At 40.4% G+C, this 22634-nt stretch overlaps 1 protein-coding gene and 1 pseudogene across 1 annotated transcript; one reads left to right on the forward strand and one right to left on the reverse strand.

The window, feature by feature from the left end:
- Nucleotides 1-8140: 8140 nt before the first annotated feature.
- On the reverse strand, nt 8141-8909 carry LOC122894664 (annotated as a pseudogene).
- A 2770-nt stretch (nt 8910-11679) lies between these two features.
- Nucleotides 11680-21536, forward strand: TMEM202 (transmembrane protein 202). Its single transcript, XM_044231970.1, has 5 exons — nt 11680-11760; nt 11980-12235; nt 20247-20396; nt 20736-20867; nt 21328-21536. Exons 1-5 carry the CDS (start codon nt 11680-11682, stop codon nt 21534-21536), a joined length of 828 nt encoding a protein of 275 aa, XP_044087905.1.
- Nucleotides 21537-22634: the final 1098 nt, after the last annotated feature.

Raw genomic sequence — 22634 nt, forward strand, 5'->3', positions numbered from 1 at the left:
AATATATGTAATAAAATTAATAAGTAAGATCTAGGAAGACAGAAACAACATACTTGACTTCCATGTCATTATAGAAAAAGAGAAGGACCAAAGAAAATTGGATCATTCTGGCAAAATAAAAGAGAGATAGGAGGAAACAATAATATGTATTTAACAGAAAATAGAATAAGAGGATAGGACTAAGGCCAGTCTGTCTGAATTATCACATTGTATTTAAATAGGTTAAATTCCACTTATCAAAGACAAAGACTCTCAGATTGAACAAAGAACAGTCTAAATGTTGTTAGTAAGAAATATTTAAAATAATAGTGGGTACCTGGGTGGCTCAGTCAGTTAAGCATCTGCCTTTGGCTCAGGTCATGATCCCAGGATCCTGGGATCAAGTCCCACTTTAGGCTCCCTGCTCAGCAGGGAGTCTGCTTCTCCCTCTGCCCCCCCCACTCATGCTCGCTCTCTTTCTGTCTCTCTCTCTCTCACACACACACACATAAAATAAAATCTTTAAAAAATATTAAAATTACACCAAATTAATCTATGACAAAGTAGGCAAAGATATATAATGGGGGAAAAGACAGTCTCTGCAATAATGGTGCTGGGAAACCTGGAAAGTCACATGCAAAAGAATGAAACTGGGCCACTCTCTAACACCCTACACAAAAAATAAGCTCAGGATAGATTAAAGACTTAAATGTGAGACCTGAAACCATAAAACTCCTAGAAGAGAACATAAGCAGTAATTTCTTTGATGTTGGCCATTGCAACATTTTCCTAGATGTGTCTCCTAAGGCAAGGGGAACAAAAGCAAAAAAGAAACTGTTGGGACTACATCAAAGTAAAAAGCTACACAGTGAAGGAAACCATCCACAAAACAAAAAAGCAACCTACTGAATGCGAGAAGATATTTGCAAATGATATATCTGATAGAGGATTAATACCAAAATACATAAAGAACTTATACAACTCAACACCAAAAAACAAACAATGCAATTTAAAAATTGGCAGAGGACTTGAATAGATGCAGATTTCCAACAGACACATGAAAAGATGTTCAGCATCACTCATCATCATGGAAATGCAAATCAAAACCACAATGAGATACCATCTTATACCTGTCAGAATGGCTAAAATAGAAAAGAAATAGCAAGTGTTGGCAAGGATGAAGAAAAAGGAATTTTCCTGCACCATTAGTGGGAATATAAATTGGTATAGCCGCTGTGGAAAACAGTATGGAGGTTCTTCAAAAATTTAAAAATAGAAATACTGTATGATCCAGTAATTCCACTACTGGATATTTACCCAAAGAAAATGAGAACACTTTTTGAAAATATTTATGCACCCTTATATTTATTGCAGCATTATTTACAATAGCCAAGTCTAAGTGTGTATTGATAGATAAATGAGTAAAGAAGATGTACATACACACACATACATATATACACACACACATATGTACATATATATCCCATATATATATATATATATATCCTATATATATATGTATGTATATAGAATAGGATATTATGCAGCCATAAAAAGGATGAGATATTGCCACTCAAATAACGTGGGTGTACCTAGAGGGTATTATGCTAAATGAAATAATACAGGGGAAAGCAAATACTGTATATGATTTCACGCACATGTGGAATCTAAAAGACAAACAAATGAATAAACAAAAATCAGAATCAGATCTCTAAACACAGAGAACAAACTGAAGGTTGCTGGAGGGAAGGGAGTGGACAATGGGCAAAATTGGTGAAAGGGAGTAGACAATACAGGCTTCCAGTTACAGAGTAAGCCATGGGAATAAAAGGTACAGCATAGGGAATATAGTCAATGATATTGTAATAGTGTTATATGATGACAGATATGCAACTGTGGTGAGCCTAACATAACATAGAGAAGTTGAATCTCTATGTTGTACACCTGAAACTAATATAATACTGTGGGTCAACCATACTCAAAAAAATTTATGGAGCACTGGGTGTGGTGAAAGAATAATGAATACTGTTTTTCTGAAAATAAATAAATTGGAAAAAAAAAGAAATGTAAAAAGAACCCTAAAAAAAAAATAAAAATAAAATAAAACGATACCAAAACAATGACAGTAAAAAGAAAAAAAAGGTATAACACAGATAATGTAAACAAAAAGAACAAGTTAAGATCTGACAGGAACCAAGGCAAAAAATTAAACAGAACAAAGGTGAATATTTTTAATAATACAGAGTTCAAGTCACAAAGAAGGTGGAAATTATGAACCACCACACACCTAACAACAAAAAATCAAATATAAATATAAAGAAAAACTGGAAAAATTATAAGGGAAAAAACTATAATTAAGATATATTAACATTTATCAGGGAATATTTTATCAAGTGCAGAAAAAGTAAATAATGGGAACATCTTGAACAATATTAATAATGTGACTGTAATAGATTTACAATCATTTTCTACACAAGTAAATTCAAAGCTTTGTATCTTACATATTGTTTTTAAATGTTTATAGGACATTGAGAAAAACTGACCCAAAAAACCCCAAATATTGCTAAATTCCAAAAAGTGGAATTCATTTTTTGAGGTATAATTGACATATAACATTATATTAGCTTTAGGTATACAACTTAATGATTTGATATTTGTATGTATTGAAAAATGATCATCAGGGGCGCCTGGGTGGCTCAGTGGGTTAAAGCCGCTGCCTTCGGCTCAGGTCATGATCGCAGGGTCCTGGGATCGAGCCCCACATTGGGCTCTCTGCTCAGCAGGGAACCTGCTTCCCTTTCTCTCTCTGCCTTCCTCTTTGCCTGCTGATGATCTCTGTCAAATAAATAAATAAAATCTTAAAAAAAAAAAAGAAAAATGATCATCACAATAGTCCAGTTAACATCTACCAGCATACATAGTTACATTTCTTTTCTTGTGATGAGAAGCAAAAAGTAGAATTCTTATAGGACATGTTCTTTGATTATAATATACTAAAACTGGAAAAAAAATCTAAACATGTGGAAACATTTAAAAAATTTTTTAAAGATTTTATTTATTTATTTGACAGACCAAGATCACAAGTAGGCAGAGAGACAGGCAGAGTGAAGGCGAAGCAGGCTCCTTGCTAAGCAGAGAGCCCAATGTGGGGCTCAATCCCAGGACCTTGAGATCATGACCTGAGCTGAGCAGAGACTTAACCTACTGAGACATCCAGGTGCCCCATGTGGATATATTTTTAAAATTCTAAAGAAGGGGTGCCTGGTTGACTCAGCTAGGTGTCCGACTCTTGATTTTGGCTCAGGTCATGATCTCAGAGTCCTGAGATCAAACCCTGCATTGAGCCCTGTGCTCATCAGGAAGTCTGCTTGAGATTCTATTCTCTCTCTTCCTCTGCCCCTCCACTGTCCCCTTCTGTGCTCTCTTTCTGAAATAAACCTTTTAAAAAATAGAAAAATAAAAGGACAACTAAACATACTAGAAAGCTTGTGCTTTGATTATAATATTCAAATTACTAGAATAAGTTCCTATGTCCCAAGTTCAGATAGGGAAAAAATCAATATTGTATAAATAATGGCTAATATATTAATTCAACAATGCTATATTTTCATTATTACTGGTGACTACTAACAGTACATGTTGATATTACTGGTGCAGCCAGTCTGAAAAACAGTATGGAGGTTCCTCAGAAAGTTGAAAATAGAGCTACCCTATGACCCACCAATTGCACTACTAGGTATTTACCCAAAAGATACAAAAATACTGATTCGAAGGGGCATCTGATGTTTATAGCAGCATTATCAATGATATCCAAATTCGGAAAGAGCCCAAATGTCCATCAACTGATGAATGGATAAAAAATATATGGAGTATATATACAATGGAATAGTACTCAGCCATCAAAAGAATGAAATCTTGCCATTTGCAAGAATGTGGATGGAGTTAGAGAGTATTATGCTGAGCAAAATCAGTCAGAGAAAGACAAATACCATATGATTTCACTCATATGTGGAGTTTTTAAAAAAAGATTTATTTATTTATTTGGGAGGGCCCAATCAATTCAATAAGGTAAGTTTTGTAAAGGAAGAGACAGAATTACTACTCTTTGATGATGATGTAATGTTTACTTAGAAAACCCTAGATAATTAGCCAAAGGAGCTATTGGAATTAAAATAACTCAGTCAAGTGGCCTGATAAAAGATAAATACATAAACAAAATATCTGATTTATATGTTAGGAACAATAATTAGAAGACTAAATGGGAAAAATGTGATTCCCAAAAGCAAGTTGGTTAATGTATGTAAAGCACCTAGCACAGTTCCTAGTAGATAAGAGGTTATATTAACAAGCTATAAAAATAATACTGATTTCATAGATTCCTAAAGGTGAAATTACTGAGAAAAAAGATAAATTTTTAAGATTCTTGACTTAATACATGCAAATTATTATTTTAACTTTGAAATTATTAAGATATGGTATACATATAGGACTCTGGTAATCAATGCCCAGATCAAGAAATAGAACATTTCCAGCACCCCCAAAATCCCCTTGTGTGTTTTTCCTAGTCCCTAGTCATCTTCCTCCCAAGGTTATTTCTGACTTCTGAAAACATAGATTAGTCTTGCCTGTTTTGTACTTCATGTAAATGGAATCATACCTATGTAGTTTTCTGTATCTGGCTTCTTTCGCTCAGCATTATATTTATGAGATTCACCCATATTGCTTGTGTGCTTGTAGATAATTCATATTCTATATATTTTTTCATTGTACCATGGTTTTCCATTCTTCTGTTGATGGGCAATTGGGTAGTTTCCAATTTGGGACTGTTAGGACAGGTGCTGCTGTGGGCATGGTAACACATGGCTTTTGGTGGACACGTGGATAATTTTGTGTGGCCTACCTACCTAGAATGAGAAGGACATGTGTTTATTCACTTCCAGCAGATACTGCCAAGCAGTTTTTCAGTGACTGTACCAATTTATATTCCCAAAAGAAGTGTATGAGGGTTCTAGTTGCTCTGCATACTTGCCAACAATTTTTCATTTGAGCCATTTTGGTGGATATGTAGTGATATTTCACTATGGTTTCTTTCTTTCTTTTTTCCAAGTGGTTAACACTTTTATTACCCAATAGAGGTAATTGACAGTGATCACGTGGTACATCAGGTTTCCCCTTAGAGAGGCTCTGTGAAGTTCAGATTCTCCAGGACACACTCGTAAAAATGGACAAGACACATCAATATCTCCTGATATTAATCATGTTGAAAGAACAGTGATGCTCTCTACATAACTTATTCCTATACAATATTTGTTTCAGTTTTATATACAGATTCTTAATCTGGAATAGCAGTTGTCAAATTGTCATGATCCAGCACAAAAAGTAATTGCACAGCCCCCTACAATTTATAAATTATAGACACAGATTAGTTGTCATTTAAAGAAGCACATTTAAATACAAAATAGGAAAAAAATAAATACAAAATAGGAATTTTGAAAGGATAAAATAAAATTTTGTATAACTTAAAGTTTATTCTTTTCTCTACATATACATGATCAGAGGCTACTTTTACTTAATTTTAGGCATTACATGATTAAGAAACCCAAATATCTGGCTGGGAAAACTGGACAGCTATATGTAGAAGAATGAAACTCGACCATTCTCTTACACCGTACACAAAGATCAACTCAAAATGGATAAAAGACCTCAACGTGAGACAGGAATCCATCAGAATCCTAGAGGAGAACATAGGCAGTAATCTCTTTGATATCAGCCACAGCAACTTCTTTCCAGATACGTCTCCAAAGGCAAAGGAAACAAAAGCGAAAATAAACTTCTGGGACTTCATCAAAATCAAAAGCTTCTGCACAGCAAAGGAAAGAGTCAAAAAAACAAAGAGGCAACCCACGGAATGGGAGAAGATATTTGCAAATGACAGTACAGACAAGAGGTTGATATCCAGGATCTATAATGAACTCCTCAAACTCAACACACACGAAACAGGCAAACACATCAAAAAATGGGCAGAAGATATGAACAGACACTTCTCCAATCAAGACATACAAATGGCTATCAGACACATGAAAAAATGCTCATCATCATTAGCCCTCAGGGAGATTCAAATTAAAACCACATTGAGATATCACCTTACACCAGTTAGAATGGCCAAAATTAACAGAACAGGAAACAACATGTGTTGGAGAGGATGTGGAGAAAGGGGAACCCTCTTACACTGTTGGTGGGAATGCAAGTTGGTGCAGCCTCTTTGGAGAACAGTGTGGAGATTCCTCAAGAAATTAAAAATAGAGCTTCCCTATGACCCTGCAACTGCACTCCTGGGTATTTACCCCAAAGACACAGATGTCGTGAAAAGAAGGGCCATCTGTACCCCAATGTTTATAGCAGCAATGGCCACGGTCGCCAAACTGTGGAAAGAACCAAGATGCCCTTCAATGGATGAATGGATAAGGAAGATGTGGTCCATATACACTATGGAGTATTATGCCTCCATCAGAAAGGATGAATACCCAACTTTTGTAGCAACATGGACGGGACTGGAAGAGATTATGCTGAGTGAAATAAGTCAAGCAGAGAGAGTCAATTATCATATGGTTTCACTTATTTGTGGAGCATAACAAATAGCATGGAGGACAAGGGGTGTTAGAGAGGAGTAGGGAATTTGGGTAAATTGGAAGGGGAGGTGAACCATGAGAGACTATGGACTCTGAAAAACAATCTGAGGGATTTGAAGTGGCGGGGGGGTGGGAGGTTGGGGTACTAGGTGGTGGGTATTATAGAGGGCACGGCTTGCATGGAGCACTGGGTGTGGTGAAAAAATAATGAATAATGTTTTTCTGAAAATAAATAAATTGAAAAAAAAAGAAACCCAAATACCATACTATGCATTGAGCACCATTCTAATGCTTTTCAAACATTAATTCATACAATTCTCATAACTGCCCTGGGAGGAAGGTGCCATCATTCCCATTTCACATATACGGAAATTGATGTATAGGAGGCTAGATAATGGGCTCAACATCAAAAAGCTAGTAAGTAGGACTGCCAAAACTTTGATTGAGGCACAATCATAACTGCTATTCTATTCCTATTAAAAATCATCTATCTCAAAAGTCATTCATTATTAAATCAATCCCAAATTCCCAGGTGCCCTGGTGCATTATGGTTTTAATTTGCATTTTCTTCATGACTAATAAAGTTGAGCACCGTTTTATGTTTATTGGCTGTTGTCATGTCTGGCAAAACCTCAGTTAAGGACTCCGCTCCTTTCTTGATTAGGTTGTCTCTCTCATTGATTTGCAAGTGTTCTTTATATATTCTTGCTATGAGTTTTTTTTTTAAAGATTTTATTTATTTATTTGACAGAGAGAGATCACAAGTAGGCAGAGAGGCAGGCAGAGAGAGAGAGAGGAGGAAGCAGGCTCCCTGCTGAGCAGAGAGCCTGATGCAGGACTCGATCCCAGGACCCTGAGATCATGACCTGAGCCGAAGGCAGCGGCTTAACCCACTGAGCCACCCAGGCGCCCCTTTCTATGAGTTTTTTGTTAGGTATACATATTGAAAAGATCTTACTCCACTCTATGGATTGCCTTTTTACGTTCTCAGTGGTATCTTCTTGTGAATAGAAGTCCTCATTTTATTTTATTTTGTTTTATTTTATTAAGATTCTATTCATTTATTTGAGAGAGAGAGTGGAAGCACAAGCAGGGGGAACAGCAGAGGGAGAGAGAGAAGCAGGAGCCCAATGTGGGGCTCAATCCCAGGACCCCAGGACCACGAATGGAGACGAAAGCAGACACCCAAACTGACTGAGCCACCCAGACATCCCTAGAAGTCCTGTTAGTTTATTTATTTTTAAAGATTTTATTTATTTGAGAGAGAGAGAGAGAACACAAGCAGGGGGAACAGCAGACAGAGGGAGAGAAGAGCAGACTCCCCACTGAGCAGGAAGCCTGAAGTGGGGCTTGATCCCAGGACCCTGAAATCATGACCTGAACCACAGTCAGCTGCTTAATGACTGACCCACACAGGTGCTCCACAGAAGTCCTGTTGAAAAACAATTCTTGACCCATTGCAAGGTCACAAACATATTAGTCTGTTTTCTTCTAACCAAACTGGGTTTGGTTACCAATGCCATGAAATTATTTTAAGTTCTTTTTCTTCATGACTGAATATACAAATAATGGAAGTAATGGAAGCATTCTTTTGTAAAGATGGTTGGAATATATAAAAATTTATTTGTTGGATTTTCTTTAAGTAGTCTCCAGAGCAACTTGAAGAAAAGCAGGAAATGCTTTCACAAGAACACTTTTGCAGAAGGGCCTAGCTTGCTTTAAGCGCCAGCATGCTGGGCTAGCAATGACACAAATATTTCATCTCTCACATTTATATCTTGGTTCTTCCATAGAAAATCCTCTTGTGAAACACCATGTATTGTATTTGTCAAGCATACAAATATCTAAGGGAAGGAACACCCCTCTCCTTCTACCACGATAGGGCGTTGCTCTCAAACATGTGACAATGCCCTGTGCTTTTCCCATGTGACTTGTGGCATGAGCTGTATGAAGTTCCTTTTTACCCAGTAGTTCTAGTGTTAAATGAAGAGGAGAGGTCTATGCGTTTTCAGCATAGTTTTTCAGTTCCTGGTGTTATGATAGACTTTGTCATCCATATTTTGTCTCTTTACCAATGATTGTCATAAGCCGTATTTTAGTCAGAGTGTATCTTTTGATGGCAGCTTCCCAGCTGCTTTTTTTTCTCAGTCCCCCATGGTGGGAGCCTGGCTTTTCATTCCCTCTGGGGCTCTGAGAGGTCAGTCTGGAGCCCAGGAGTGGGGTTTGCCTCCTCTGGTGTCTCCCCTAGCTCACGTGCCACTGGCTGCTGTGGTGGAATGTTACAGGATATACCATCCACATGTTTTGTTTTTTTTTTTCAAAACTGCATTCACATCAGTCTAATTGTTTTCTCAGAGACTGAGTCCTTAACCAGCCTGAGCCAGTTCCACATTGAGGGGCCTCAATGCAAGAGCAGAGCTCCAGGATTCTGCAGGGAGGGGCTGGGAGCACAAAGATCCCCTATAATCTGGTTTCTGCAGCTCCATATTGTGTCAGATTGGCGGTAGACGCTTCTCCTGGACCCAATAGGCTACAGGTCAGTGGCTGCTGCACAGGCTGGGGACCCCAAATTGCCTTTTAAAGTGGGGAAATGGCAGGATACACAGCCCCCAGTTATGCATAAATGCTTGTTTTGTCATATGCATATAGGCCCTAGTAAGTTCCTGGTTGGCCAGAGCATCCAACCTTTCAGTAGGCCCTAAAGTCCAGTGGTGCCTGACCTGTTCTTTCAATAGCTGAGAATTGCATCATTTACCAATCAGACACTGGTCACAAAATGACCTGTTATCCCCCATTACACCAATATCCTCTCTTCAGTAATGTTCTGGTTTAGGGTGACATGTTTTATCCATCAACATTAGGATTTCATCTGTCTCAGGATGGCCTGTTCCAAGGTCATGCTCCAGCAAACTTGGAAAGACAATTTAAAAAAAAATAATGAGGGTGGCTGGCTCAGTTGGGGCAGCATGTGACTCTTGATCACAAGATGTAGAGAATACTAAAAAAATTAAAAATAATAGTATTTACTGAGCACATATTAAGGCGCTGTGCTAAGAGCTTTGTGCATATTATCTCATTTAATCGTCACAGAATTCTATGAGGCAGGAATGATTATTAACCCGGTTTTAGAAAAGAAGAAACTGATGTTCAGTGAGGTTAAGGAAATTGCCCCAAGGGATCTAGCCAGTGAGTGTTGGAACTAAGTAAATGCTAGAATGGGGACTGAAATGCAGGCCTGCATATTCGATGCCTATGTCTAGCTCCCTAGGCATGGGCTTGCAGTTCATAGTCATGCCGTGCAAGCCAGTTTGCTGCAGATAGAAAAGTCTTTCCTATAATCAAGCCAGTAGTGCTAGCATATTACGTTAATTGAAACATCACAATGTAATTGGACTTTTTATGATCTAGCTCTGGCCTCTATCTGCAGCCCTCAACTCTCCCCTTGGAGTTTGTACGTAGTAGAACCAGTGCTTCTAGTGCCTTGAGAACCTCATGCTGTCCATGGCTTCCTGCCTTGAGACATACTATTCTCCTCGCCTCAAATGTCCCGTCACCTCAGTTACCTGGAAAATTCCTTTGAAATCTAGCTAATACCTCTTCAGTAAACCCTCCCTAATTTTCCTCTGACAATGTTAACCATGCTGTCCTGTGTATCAACCTCTATCTTTTATATAAAAATATATTGTGGGGTGCTCAATCGTTCAAGCATCTGCCTTCAGCTCAGGTCATGATCCCAGGGTCCTGAGACCGAGTCCCACATCAGGCTCTCCCTGCTCAAGCAGGGGCAGCCTGCTTCTCCTTTTACCCTTCTCCCCTGCTTGTGATCTCCTCTCTCTTTCTCTCAAATAAATAAATCATATATATATATATATATATGATTTGAATGAGCAATATATATATAAGAAAAGAAATATATATATATACATATATATATCTATTGCTCATTCATTCCTATTCTTTTCTTTTCAGGCATTGGGTTAAGTACCGGGAATCAGAGAATCAAATGACACTTTTGGAGAAAGAGGACTTCATGCTAAAGCATGGACATAAGCAAGCTAAGTGCCAGTTGTCCCCCACAGCTGACATAAAGTATAGGTTTTGACAGGTGGGGGCGGGCGAGAAGGCATGCTAGGAGAAAAGTGTGATAGGGCATTCTGATTCAGCCCAAATTTAGGACTCAGAATTTATCTGCTCATGGAAAACAAGAGCTGGCAATGCAGCTGGGCATTTATTTGAATAAATGTCCAGGATGGGGAGCAGGATGGCGTCTGTTCAGCATCTTGGACTAATTTTGAGCCCTTGTGGGAGGAGGAGTTAGGACCAACGCTGAGAGAGTTGTTTGAAAAGAAGACTTTGAGCTCCTCTGGAAGCGGGGAAAGGCCATTCTCCTTGCTTTCACACAGAGCCCAAGCCTGAAGCAGGATTGTGAATGGTAGCTTTCAGCACGCTGGCAGGTAGCCCCCTGCGCTGGGGAGACTGGCATTTTCACAGTGGGCCCTGTCAGCACTGGCAGCGGCAGGCAGGGGTGTAATGCCCTTCAATGGCTTCATGAGTAGAGGGCATCGAAGAATGGGAACTGGAGCAAGAAAGGAAGAAAAGGCTGGATGCTGAATGCCCAGCCATGGCTGACCCACTGGCTTCTGAACCTACGGAGACACACCTGCGGCCTTCCACTTAGCAGAGGGGCAAGAGTGTGAACGCCATCGAGGCTACCGGTAATCTTGAATTCTAACCACATGCTATTGAGTCCTGAAGACATCTGAGTTAACATCTTTATTTGCTATTAGGAAGCTGTGCCTCATTCATCTTTCTGGTTTGGGTCCTAACACAAATCCTGACACACAGTAACTGCCAACAGAATATTTATGGATTTATTTAATGAAGGAGCTAAAAGGGGTCAGAAAAGGGAGTGGGTGAGGACCATCAGATACACAGGCACCTGATTAACATGGGATGATTTGTTCCTGATCCAATCAGACCCAGAATGTAAAACAGACATGGAATCTGCCGGCACGTGTGGGAGGTGCAGAGACAAATTCCGTGGCAGTTAGAAAGCAAGCTGGCTGCCAAGATGGAGAAGAGGCAAAATTTAGTCTTGACCTTCCATAATCCTAAGGCTCCCAAAATTCAGGGGAACCGGAAATACCAAAGGGTGAGGAGGTACCTAATTGTAGGTCAGATGGGAGGAAGAGGACTTACTTAAAGGCGGGCCTAGAGGGAGTGTCCTAAAGATAGAGAAAAGATCACCCTGGGTAGGGAGAGACATCCACAGATCAAACCCACATGGGGATCCTTAAGGGAGAGATGAGTTGGAGACCCTGGGGATCAAGGGTGATCTTTTTGGTAGGCAATATTTCCCTCATCCTTGTAGCCTACCCTCCCTGTCAGCAAACATCTGAATGTCACGATGCCACCCCAGAGGCGGCAGCAGCATGTGGATCAGACACACATCTACATCCGAATGTTCTGTGGCAGCCTGTGTGGTTTTGGTCTCCTAATGTTGATCTGCTCAACCCCACTGAGCTGGGTGCAATTCCTGGTGATCAAGAATGGCTTTGAGCTCTACGCAGGACTCTGGATCTCCTGCAACCATGAACTGTGCTGGAGCGGCACACCCAGACCACCCTGTGAGTGCCACCGAACCAGGCCCCACAGTTCCCAGAGCTTTCAGCCATGTTGGCTCTTCGTCTCTCCTCCTTCAAGATCTCTTTACCCTCACCTCTTTGAGTCCAAGACCGGTCTCAGGCAAATTGTGAATGTGGCCATGCTTTTCCTAGGTGTTCTCAGGGTACCCTTTCTCCCTCTGACTCCTGGTTGCTTCCTCTCCCAGCTTAGTAGCTGATACTCTCTTTACTCTCTGGGAAGAACTCTCTGGGCCTTTATAAGCTGTCACTGCGAAGCAATGTGGTGAGTATTCTAATGTGGTTGTAGAAATACAAGTAATTGATCAGAATTGGGAAACAAAGTGAAGTGTCTCAGCCTCCATCAGATTTAACTTTTAAAAATTTTTTCTTTAAGATTTTATTTATTTACTTGAGAGAGAGAGTGTGAGAGAGAGAGAGCACAAGTAGAGGGCGAAGGAGAAGCAGACTCACCACTGAGCATGGAACCCCATGCGGGGCTCGATCCTAGAACCCTGAGATCAATGACCTGAGGCGAAAGCAGATTCTTCACCGACTGAGCCACCTAGACACCCCAGATTTAACTTCTAAGGTCAATTTGTTCTTCTGCTAACAGTAGAAGGGAATACAAATGCATGTCAGATATGCGGTATAACAAATGCCAGCTATTTAAAATAAGTTATTAACGTCAAATTTTATGTGAATTTAGATAAATCTAAAAATGCAATACAAGGGGCACCTGAGTGGCTCATGGGTTAAAGCCTCTGCCTTCGGCTCAGGTCATGATCCCAGGGTCCTGGGATCGAGCCCCACATCATGCTCTCTGCTCTCCAGGGAGCCTGCTTCCTCCTCACTCTCTCTCTCTCTCTCTCTCTCTCTGCCTACTTGTGATCTCTGTCTGTCAAATAAATAAATAAAATCTTAAAAAATGCAATACAAAACATTTAAAAGTAAGTTTATAGGGCCAGAAGATACTATATGCATGAGGTTTTTTATTTAATTTAATTAATTTATTTGACAGAGAGAGACGGAACACAGGCAGGGAGAGTGAGAGAGGGAGAAGCAGACTTCCCACTGAGCAGGGAGCCCAATGTGGGGCTTGATCCCAGGACCCTGGGATCATGACATGAGCTGAAGGCAGATGCTTAACAACTGAGCCACCTAGGCGCCCCTATAAGTTTTTAAATCAGAACCAAAACTTAGAGGAAAGACATAACTACACTAAACAGTTTCCCCATCATCCTCAAAAAATACATTTACAGAGAGAAACAGGTATTGTGAAAGAAGACATGCATGAAAGAAGCATTTATGTCTCCTTGTCAGACAAGCAGGGGCCCCAGATGCTGGAGGTGGGGTTGGGGGTTGCACTTAGGCTCCACCTTGAGCTAGAGCATCTACGCTATGTGGAGCTAAGGAGCAAGATCTTGAGATGAAACTAAAATCAAAGGCAAGCAGATAATTCAATTGCATTCTTCAGCTTCAAAGAAAAACTAGGGAAAATATTTGCAAGAAATATGAAAGATAAAAGGCTAAATGTTATTGATATTTAAAAAAACACATTATAATAAAAGGTGAATACCCCCAATAAATAAATTATTAATAAACAGTTCACAGAACAGACACTAAAAATGTCTAATAAACATAGGAAAAATCATTTAACCTTAATCAATCATTAAAGAAAGGCAAATCAAATGAACAATGAGATAGGATTTTTTAAACATGACATTAGCAGAGATTTTTAAATGATGCACAATGTTAGACACTCTCATATACTGGGGACCATAAGTGGGTATAACCAAAGCAATATGATTATGTGTATCCAGAGATTTACACTCACGAATTCCATTTCTAGAGAAATTCTAGGAATTCGTGAGTGTAAGATACAGGCATAAAAGGAGTAGAAGATACAGACATAAAAATTGAGCTGCAATCATATGTATGTAATTGTGCCCAGGCTAAAATTCAGGACTTGAGATTATTATTTTAATGTTTAATGAGTCAGAATCTTGGAATTTGGGGGCATCTGGGTGGCTCAGCCAGTTAAGCAACTGCCCTTTGACTCAGGTCATGATGCCATGGTCCTGGGGTTGAGCCCCACATCAGGCTCCTTGCTCAGCAGGGAGCCTGCTGCTCCCCTACCTGCCACTCCCCCTGCATGTGCTTGTTTTCTCTCTCTCTCTCTTTCTCTGTCATATAAATAAAATCTTTTTTAAAAACCTTGGAATTTGCCACAATAGCAAATAGTTTATTTCTTGCAGCCTGGAATTCACCTGAGTCCAACTGTTAATGATTTAGAGAAGGTCAACTGAGTCCTTTAAGTACACAATTATAAGTCAAGTATCTACCCTATTTCCAATGTTCACTAGTCCCAATTCTAAGTAAGTAGTCTGCAATACAGAGCTCATAATGAATTCCCCAAATGTAATGAGTATGTCCAGGTCTCATCAACCTGTGACAATATATTATCATTACCCCAAACATTATTATCCAAATTCGAGAACTTTGAATTTTTACCTACTGACAGCGAGAATTTAGCCCCCTTTATTGTGGTAAACCTGTCATTTCTGAGTTTCATGGGGACTCTCTCAGGTGTTCTCAGGAATATGTGTGCTCCTGGTTTTGTGTCCTAGACTCCCATTAGGCCACTGTGGCTCTGGCTCTGACTTGACCTGGTTCTAGATGACTGATGGCTTCTCTGCTGTAGTTGCTAATGGAATGGGGAAGGGGTGGGGAGTAGTAGACACCATTTTTCACTTTTATTCCTACGTCTCAAGTGTGGAACAGACCCTTCTCTTAACTCTCCTATAGCACAGGTGAGATCAGACCGTGGTGTAAAGGAATGTTTTGGCGCAGAGGGTAACTTGAACCATCTGGAGGACTGTAGGGAAGCAGGGTAGGCCTTTTAGTCAAAGCACTGGGGCCTCCAGAGCCAGGGCCTGGGAACCACTACACATGAGACACAGCCAAGCTGGGTGGGGATGCTTGATTCTGGCACTCCAGTGGGGTTACCAGGGAACCTGAATCCTCAGCCAGTTTCACAGCCTCCTCTCCATGGTGCTGGTCCCCATCCATGACTTTTTCCATTCCCAAACCCCCTTCTTTTCCTTGAGACTGGGGAGGCTTTGTCTCACCTTTGTGTGGTTGGAATGAAGGTGTGATGTCAACAGCGTGGAGGTTATATTTGGCTAAATAAGTGGGTCAATCCCTCAGCAGCACCTTCTTTATCCATATCCACACCCCACCTCCACTTACTCAGTCTTAGCGCCTTCATGTTAAAAGGAGCCTGACCCTTTCAGAGCACTACCTCCCTATCCTGGCTTTGATTTTTGCTGAAGGACTTAGGATGCAGTGAGAGAAATCCCACCCCCAAATCTCTTTGGTACAGCAGAGTGCTAGGTGCTTGGCCTTTCCTATGGCTGGCTTCTCTCCTATGCTTCTTCCTTCTCATGTCATCTTGGCTTCCTCCACTGATTTCCTTCCAGAGTGTCAACACCTATAAAGGAAAAGCGCGTCTAGTGTTAACTAAGCTTATTTGTTAGAGCAAGAGCAAGGTGATGTATAGCCCTGCCCCTCTCACCTTCCAGAACCTCCAGGACAAAGTTTTACTTTCATAAGAGTAGGAGATCCTGCCCACCAGTTACAAACTGCCAAATGGTGAGTGTTCTCAGTTCGCTGAGAATCGTTACTCGTTTCTGGTAGGGTCGAATTCCTTCCAGTAGATTTTATGTCCTGCCTGATGGTGCTCTGAAGTACAGAATCACTGATTGTGATGACCCTGAGGGCCCTACCGAGGATCTTAGCAAGCTTTTCAAACATTCGGATTTCTTCCTCTCCAAATTGAAATTGACATCCCCTTTCTTCCCAAGGCGTTAGCTTCATTGCCTTCAGTAAACTGGGATGTTTGCCTTGCTTTTTTTGCAACCCAAGTTCACATCCAAGAATATGACTAAGGAAATCTTCAGAAATGTTTGGATACAGATGACCTAGGTGGGTGTTTCTTATATCTAGGACACTTCTCTTTCACTGGACCAAAGCTTCTTTTTTTTTCCCAATTTATTTATTTTCAGAAAAACAGTATTCATTATTTTTTCACCACACCCAGTGCTCCACGCAAGCTGTGCCCTCTATAATACCCACCACCTGGTACCCCAACCTCCCACCCCCCCGCCACTTCAAACCCCTCAGACTGTTTTTCAGAGTCCATAGCTTCTTACCAAAAAGTAGCGCCTTTTATAACTTAGGTCCTAAGATCTTTGAAACTTTGACAAGTAAGCTGTTGTAAAAACTGATGTTTAAAAGTTGATGGCTTATGGTCTTAGAGGAGATGGAGGCTCAAACTCAGCTTTAGGATGTTTCTTTTATTTTGCTCAGTGAATAAAAAAAAACTATGAAGTTAAACAAATACACCCATTTTATATAATGGAGCCAAGTGTTTAGTTTGGTCAAATAATTAGTTTTGTATGATTATAACTAGTTGACTTGCTTCCTTGGGGAAGTGAGACTATTCTGTGATGTAAATCTTCAGTTGTTCCTTTGGGGGTGTGAGTGATCTTGTTTATGTAGTTTCAGGAGATGAGGATCTAAGAGAAGATTGTAAGAACATGAAGGCAAGTCTTCCCCTCATTGGTGGAAGAAAGACTAGACTGTAACATGTCTTAGGACTTGGACTAGGTATCTTAGTACACTTTCATGTTGTATTTCACTTGAACTAGCATAAGCTAAAGAGTGAACCTATTTATGAAGATTCGGAAGAATCTCATAGATTCCCAAAGGCAGGAAGTTTGTTGACCCTTAGGAGATTCCAGAAGAGACTAGGATCTCACGAAGAAAAATCAAGCCTACCACTCAGTCTCTTTAGAGATGCTTTGATGCTCATCTTTGTTCATGCTTTGCTTTATCACTACAGCTCAGTTTTTCCTGTTTACTAGTATGCAAATGCCCAAAAAGTGATATCTCTGTATCACTGGCAATGTATCTTCTTGGTTCAAGAAAGCAAAGTTCTATATATGAGGAAAGTGGCATCAATCAGTCTCAAATCCAAATTCCCAAGCATAAGAATAAAATTAATCCAACATAGGTCAGAGTTCCTTCCTTTTTCCAATTAGCTATGGTCGAAGGACTGCAGGCAAAGGGCCAGGGCTATAGGCAAGGGCTTCTAGGTCCTGTGGGGGACTGTGGGCTAAATACCAGGAACGATGCCTATCACACTGGGCTTCATGCAACTAAAAGCAGGCTGATGGTTCTGACTGGCTACATATCTTGCTAATTCTGTGTGACCCAGGTTTCGGGAAATGCATTGCTCTTGGGTTATCATTTTTTTAAAAAGATTTTATTTATTTATTTGACAGAGATAGAGAACACAAGTAGGCAGAGCAGCAGGCAGAAGGTGAGGGAGAAGGAGGCTCTCCGCTAAGCAGAGACCCTGATGCAGGGCTCAATCCCAGGACCCTGGGATCATGACCCGAGTTGAAGGCAGATGCTTAAATGACTGACCCACCCAGGCACCCCGCATTATCTTGTTTTAATGTGGCTAACATTTTTTGGCCACAGAACAACTCATCTCTGTGGGTAGGCATGTGGTTTCCCTTCATTGACTTTACTATTATCAATGATGTTAGTAAGGGGTGAGTTCTAGAGAAGAAAATGAGACTTAAGAGGCAGATCTTAATCTGGGATAAGCTTTAATATATTTTCTTCTCTCTTGGTTAGTTGGAAGCTGAACTAGGATTCTCAGGCATAGAAGTGCTTAGAGAATTTTCGGTGGTAGAGACGAGCTGGCCCCTGCTACCTTGAGACAGGAAGGAAGCTAGACAAGGAGGCACCTTCTAAAGGATATTGAAGAGATTGCAGGATCTGTAGCATCTCAGAAGAGCTTTATTTACTTGCAATTGTGTGTTATCCTTTATTTCTTTTTTAAAAGGCTTTTATTTAAATTACAGATAATTAACATACAGTGTTAATATTAGTTTCAGGTGTCCAATATGGTGATTCAACACTTCTCTACAGCACCCAGCGCTTATCACAACACGTACCCTCCTTAGTCCCCATCACCTATTTCACCATCCCCCACCCCTAATCACCTCCCCTCTGGTAACCATCAGTTTGTGTTCTAGAGTTAAGAGTCTGTTTCTTGGTTTTCCCCCCCTCTCTCTTTTTTCTCTTTGCTCATTTGTTTTGTTTCCTCCATTCTATATATGAGTGAAATCATGTGGTATTTGTCTTTTCTCTGACTTATTTCACTTAGCATTATACTTTCTAGATTCATCCATGTCATTGCAGATGGCAAGATTTCATTGTTTTTTATGGCTGACTGATAGTCCACAACAGATGGATGTAGAAACACAGATATAGATATGTAGACACAATAGAGATATGGATAGATGTGTGTATATATCTATACATCTAGATCACATCTTCTTTTTTTATTATTTTTTTAAAAGATTTTATTTATTTGTCAGAGAGAGGGAGAGAGAGCGAGCACAGGCAGAAGAATGGCAGGCAGAGGGGAGGGCGAAGCAGGCTCCCTGCCGAGCAAGGAGCCCGATGTGGGACTCGATCCCAGGACCCTGGGATCATGACCTGAGCTGAAGGCAGCTGCTCAACCAACTGAGCCACCCAGGCGTCCCTAGATCACATCTTCTTTATCCATTCATCAATCAATGGTCATGGGTTGTTTCCGTAATTTGGCTATTGGTAGATAATGCTATAAACACTGGGGTGCATGTATCTTAAAAAATTGCTGTGGAAGTCAAGGGAAAGATCTGTTTCATATTAGGGAGCTTGTAGCAAAAAGTAATTTTGGGCATGCCCCTTCTTCTCTATTACCAACATCTGGTCTGCAGAGAGCAGAGATCTTGAGCCAGGAGGTGAGGGAAGAAGTGTTATGGTGCTTAGGTAAAGGCTTTGGAGCTAAAGACCTTTTTAGCAGACCTCTCTCTGAGCAACCGCGAGGAAGGGTCTTGAGAAACTCTCAGGGGAAAAAGAAAAAAGCAAATAGAAGATATTTTTAGGATGTTAAATTCCTGCAATGCAGTAAATTCAAGCTTGAAATTATTACAGTATGGGAGTTTAAGTAAATAGGACTTCATTTTGTAGTCATAGGCTGACAAGGCACATGCAAGTCAGATATATTTAAAAGAGAAAAAACAAATAGAAATGAACTACAAGTTCAACAATGGTTAAATAATTAAGTGAAACATGTTAATATGATAAATTAAATAAAATTAAAAATGATGTTTACAACAGGTGATTTGGGGGGAAAATCTTACCTAAGAATCTTAAGGAAAAAAAAATCACTTGATTTTTAGTATCGTATCCACTATGTACAGAGGATAGAAAAATACTGGAAAAAAATATATAAAATGCTAATAGTAGCTGCCCTTAGTAGTGGGATTGTAGTTGTTTTTCTTCATGCTTCTTGGTACTTCTCAGCCTTTCCAATGCTTATATTGAACATGTATTACTTTTAGAATTAGAATTAGGAATAAGAAAATGTTTTAATCTATGCCGTGATGTTAGAGTCACACCTCTTAGAAACTAGTTTACAGGGGTGCCTGGGTGGCTTAGTGGGGTAAGCCTCCACCTTCGGCTCAGGTCATGATCTCGGGGTCCTGGGATTGAGCCCTGCATCAGGCTCTCTGCTCAGTGGGGAGCCTGCTTCTCCCTCTTTCTCTGCCTGCCTCTCTGCCTACTTGTGATCACTCTCTCTGTCAAACAATTGAATAAAATCTTTAAAAAAAAAGTTAGTTTACATCTAAGTTAAATGGGTTAATGCAACCAGAACTATTTGTATATCATCAGCAGCTTTACAATAAAGGCTTTACCTTCACAGTAAATAATTATAATTATCAATGAAAAACTGGGAAATAAAATCCTTACTTTGCCCTCGTTGCCACACGGCGAACTCTGCTTCATCCTCCTTAGTCCTCACACCCTTCTCTAAGCCTCTGTCTGGTTTTCTTAAGAGAGGTTCCCTGCTGGACTAACCAAGCCTTCCCTTTCTCCTCCTTCTTGGCAGATTACCTTCAAATTTCCAGGGCTTTCTTCCTCATCTCTCTCTTCTCCATAGTCGTTGCCCTTGCCTGGCTCATCAGCTCTTGCCTGCCCAGAAGAGGAGGCTTAATCACCAACTTGGATCTGAAGGTCTCCATGCTCAGCTTCACTGCAGGTACAGACCTAGATTGGCAAGGTAATACTAGGGTGAAAATGTCGAACAAGCCAAGTTTCCTGGTTGGGGCTTTCCTCCTCTTTTTCTTGTCCCTTTCTTCTTCTTTAGTATCACATCCAGTTGCCAGTTACCTGCCCTGTTTTACTGTATAAAACACACCTCAAGCTGACTTAACCCAGGGGAGAGGTTGAAGCCCCTTTCTCTTTCGCATCTTGGTCAATCCCTAAGTTTAAATTCTGCCATACATATGGCATCTGGAAGCAGAAAGAGAGTTGGGGGTGATGGTCAAGGCAGATTAAAGACACTGATGCATTGTGACATCTTTTCTTCTGGTCCTAGCCATCTCCCTGCTCCTCTGCCTCGTCCTATTTCTGGCACAGGTTCACTGGCATGCTAAGGATGCCTTGGAGCCTGATTTCCTATGGGCCTATCATATTAATTGGTGGAGTGACTTCTTATACACGTTTTCTGGTGAGTCATTCCCCTGCCTAATGCAAGAAGGATGGAAGAGGAAGTCCCTTCTTGAAAGGGAGGTAGAGTCTGGGAGAAATAGAAGCACTGATTGTTCCTATTTAGGACATTCATACATGGAGAAGCAGCATGATATGGTGAGGAAATCATGGATTTTGGAGTCTGGAAACCTAGGTTTAGCAACCTGTTCTACCATTAACTGAGGCATGCACAGGTTGAGCAACTTGCCCGAGACTTCACAGAAAGTTGTGGAACTATCAACTATCATTGAATCCAGGAGGTTCAAGCTTTGTCTTTACAATGTAACAAATACTGTATTGCAATGAGAGCACAGGAGGATAAAGAAACTGCTGAGGGAGAAGAGGGTTGGCTCTTAGAACTGAGGAAAGCATGAGTAAGAATTTTAAATGTCAAAAGACTATCTCTGTTTTGAAACTCACCTCAAATTCTTCTCCTCTAGGGATCATCTCCTTCCTCAACCACATAACTTTCAGACTTCCTTCCCTTGATCGAAATGTCAGTGCAGTTCCCAAAGAGCAGTCAAGGCTGGGGGTTGGCCCAGTGACTACAGTAGTACCTGATGAAGATGAAAGTTTAAGGTCTGATATGGAATCTACAATTGAGGAAGAGAAAACAACCCCAGAATCAGAATCAGAACTGTCATGGTGATAGGAAAACCCAACTACTACAGAGGAGAGGCTGAACTAGAAATGATGGTGCAGATTCTAGGAAACTCTCCTAATATCATGTCCATGTTACTGAAGGAGAAAGCATTAAACCTGCTGAAATGTGTTTTGTGTGCACTGGATCTAAAATATATATATATTATAGTCATAAAGAAAATAATAGAAGTTTACTTAAGAAAAAATTTCTAAGAGAGTACAGCAGTGATTAGGGTCATGAAGGAAAGAAACTAGCAACGGATACAGTGTGTAAGATCAGAGATCTCTTTGGGCATCAGGGATCTTACAGACCAGAATGATTCATGGAGAAAGATGCCACCTAATTATACTTGAAATTTTCTTTTTGTGTGTGGCCTTGAGCACACTCAGGGTGGAAGACATTTAGTTAATAATGTTGAATCTGAATTGCAAACAACGGAATTAATACGGGTGGAGATAATACCTACCATCCAAAGAAGCTGAAGGGTGCTTGGGTAGGGGGTAGGCTCTGGGGAATCCGTGAGATTCATTTCCTATGAGGATTGGTAATTTGAAACCCTTACAGTCTTATTACATGAACCCACTGCTTCTCCCGAGGTAGGAAAAGATCTTAACCAGGCCCCCCACAAGCTCTCTGAAATTCTACACAGAATTTATGTATGCACTTTTCTGTGAAGAAAGCCACAGACTCCATCAGATTCTTCATAGGCCTGTGACTCTTTCGATTCCTTGGGCATCAATTTTGTTTTAATTAGCCAGATGATGCTGAAGGACTCTCTTCAGCCTACATATATATGTGAACCAAGTTGAAAGATTTTTTTCCATGTTTTATATACCCTGTAAAACTAAGTGAGGGGGGCTGCCAATGATTTCATGCCACTGCATAAGTCTTTGGATGGTTAAAGATCCTTTTCAAACCCAAACCAGATTCCATGCAGAAAGTCTCTGACATTAATTTTGTCCTTTATTCCTTTAGAAGCTACTATTATGACTCTACTGGTTCAGGTTCCATACTTCTCCTCCCCAAATCTTGCAATGGAATGGACTAAAACGCCCAGTTTCATCCCTTGCCGCTCTTAAAGATAAGCTTTTGGGACCTTTTGGT

The sequence above is a fragment of the Neovison vison genome, chromosome 13 (assembly GCF_020171115.1).
Source record: "Neovison vison isolate M4711 chromosome 13, ASM_NN_V1, whole genome shotgun sequence".
In the NCBI taxonomy this organism is placed as follows: domain Eukaryota; kingdom Metazoa; phylum Chordata; class Mammalia; order Carnivora; family Mustelidae; genus Neogale; species Neogale vison.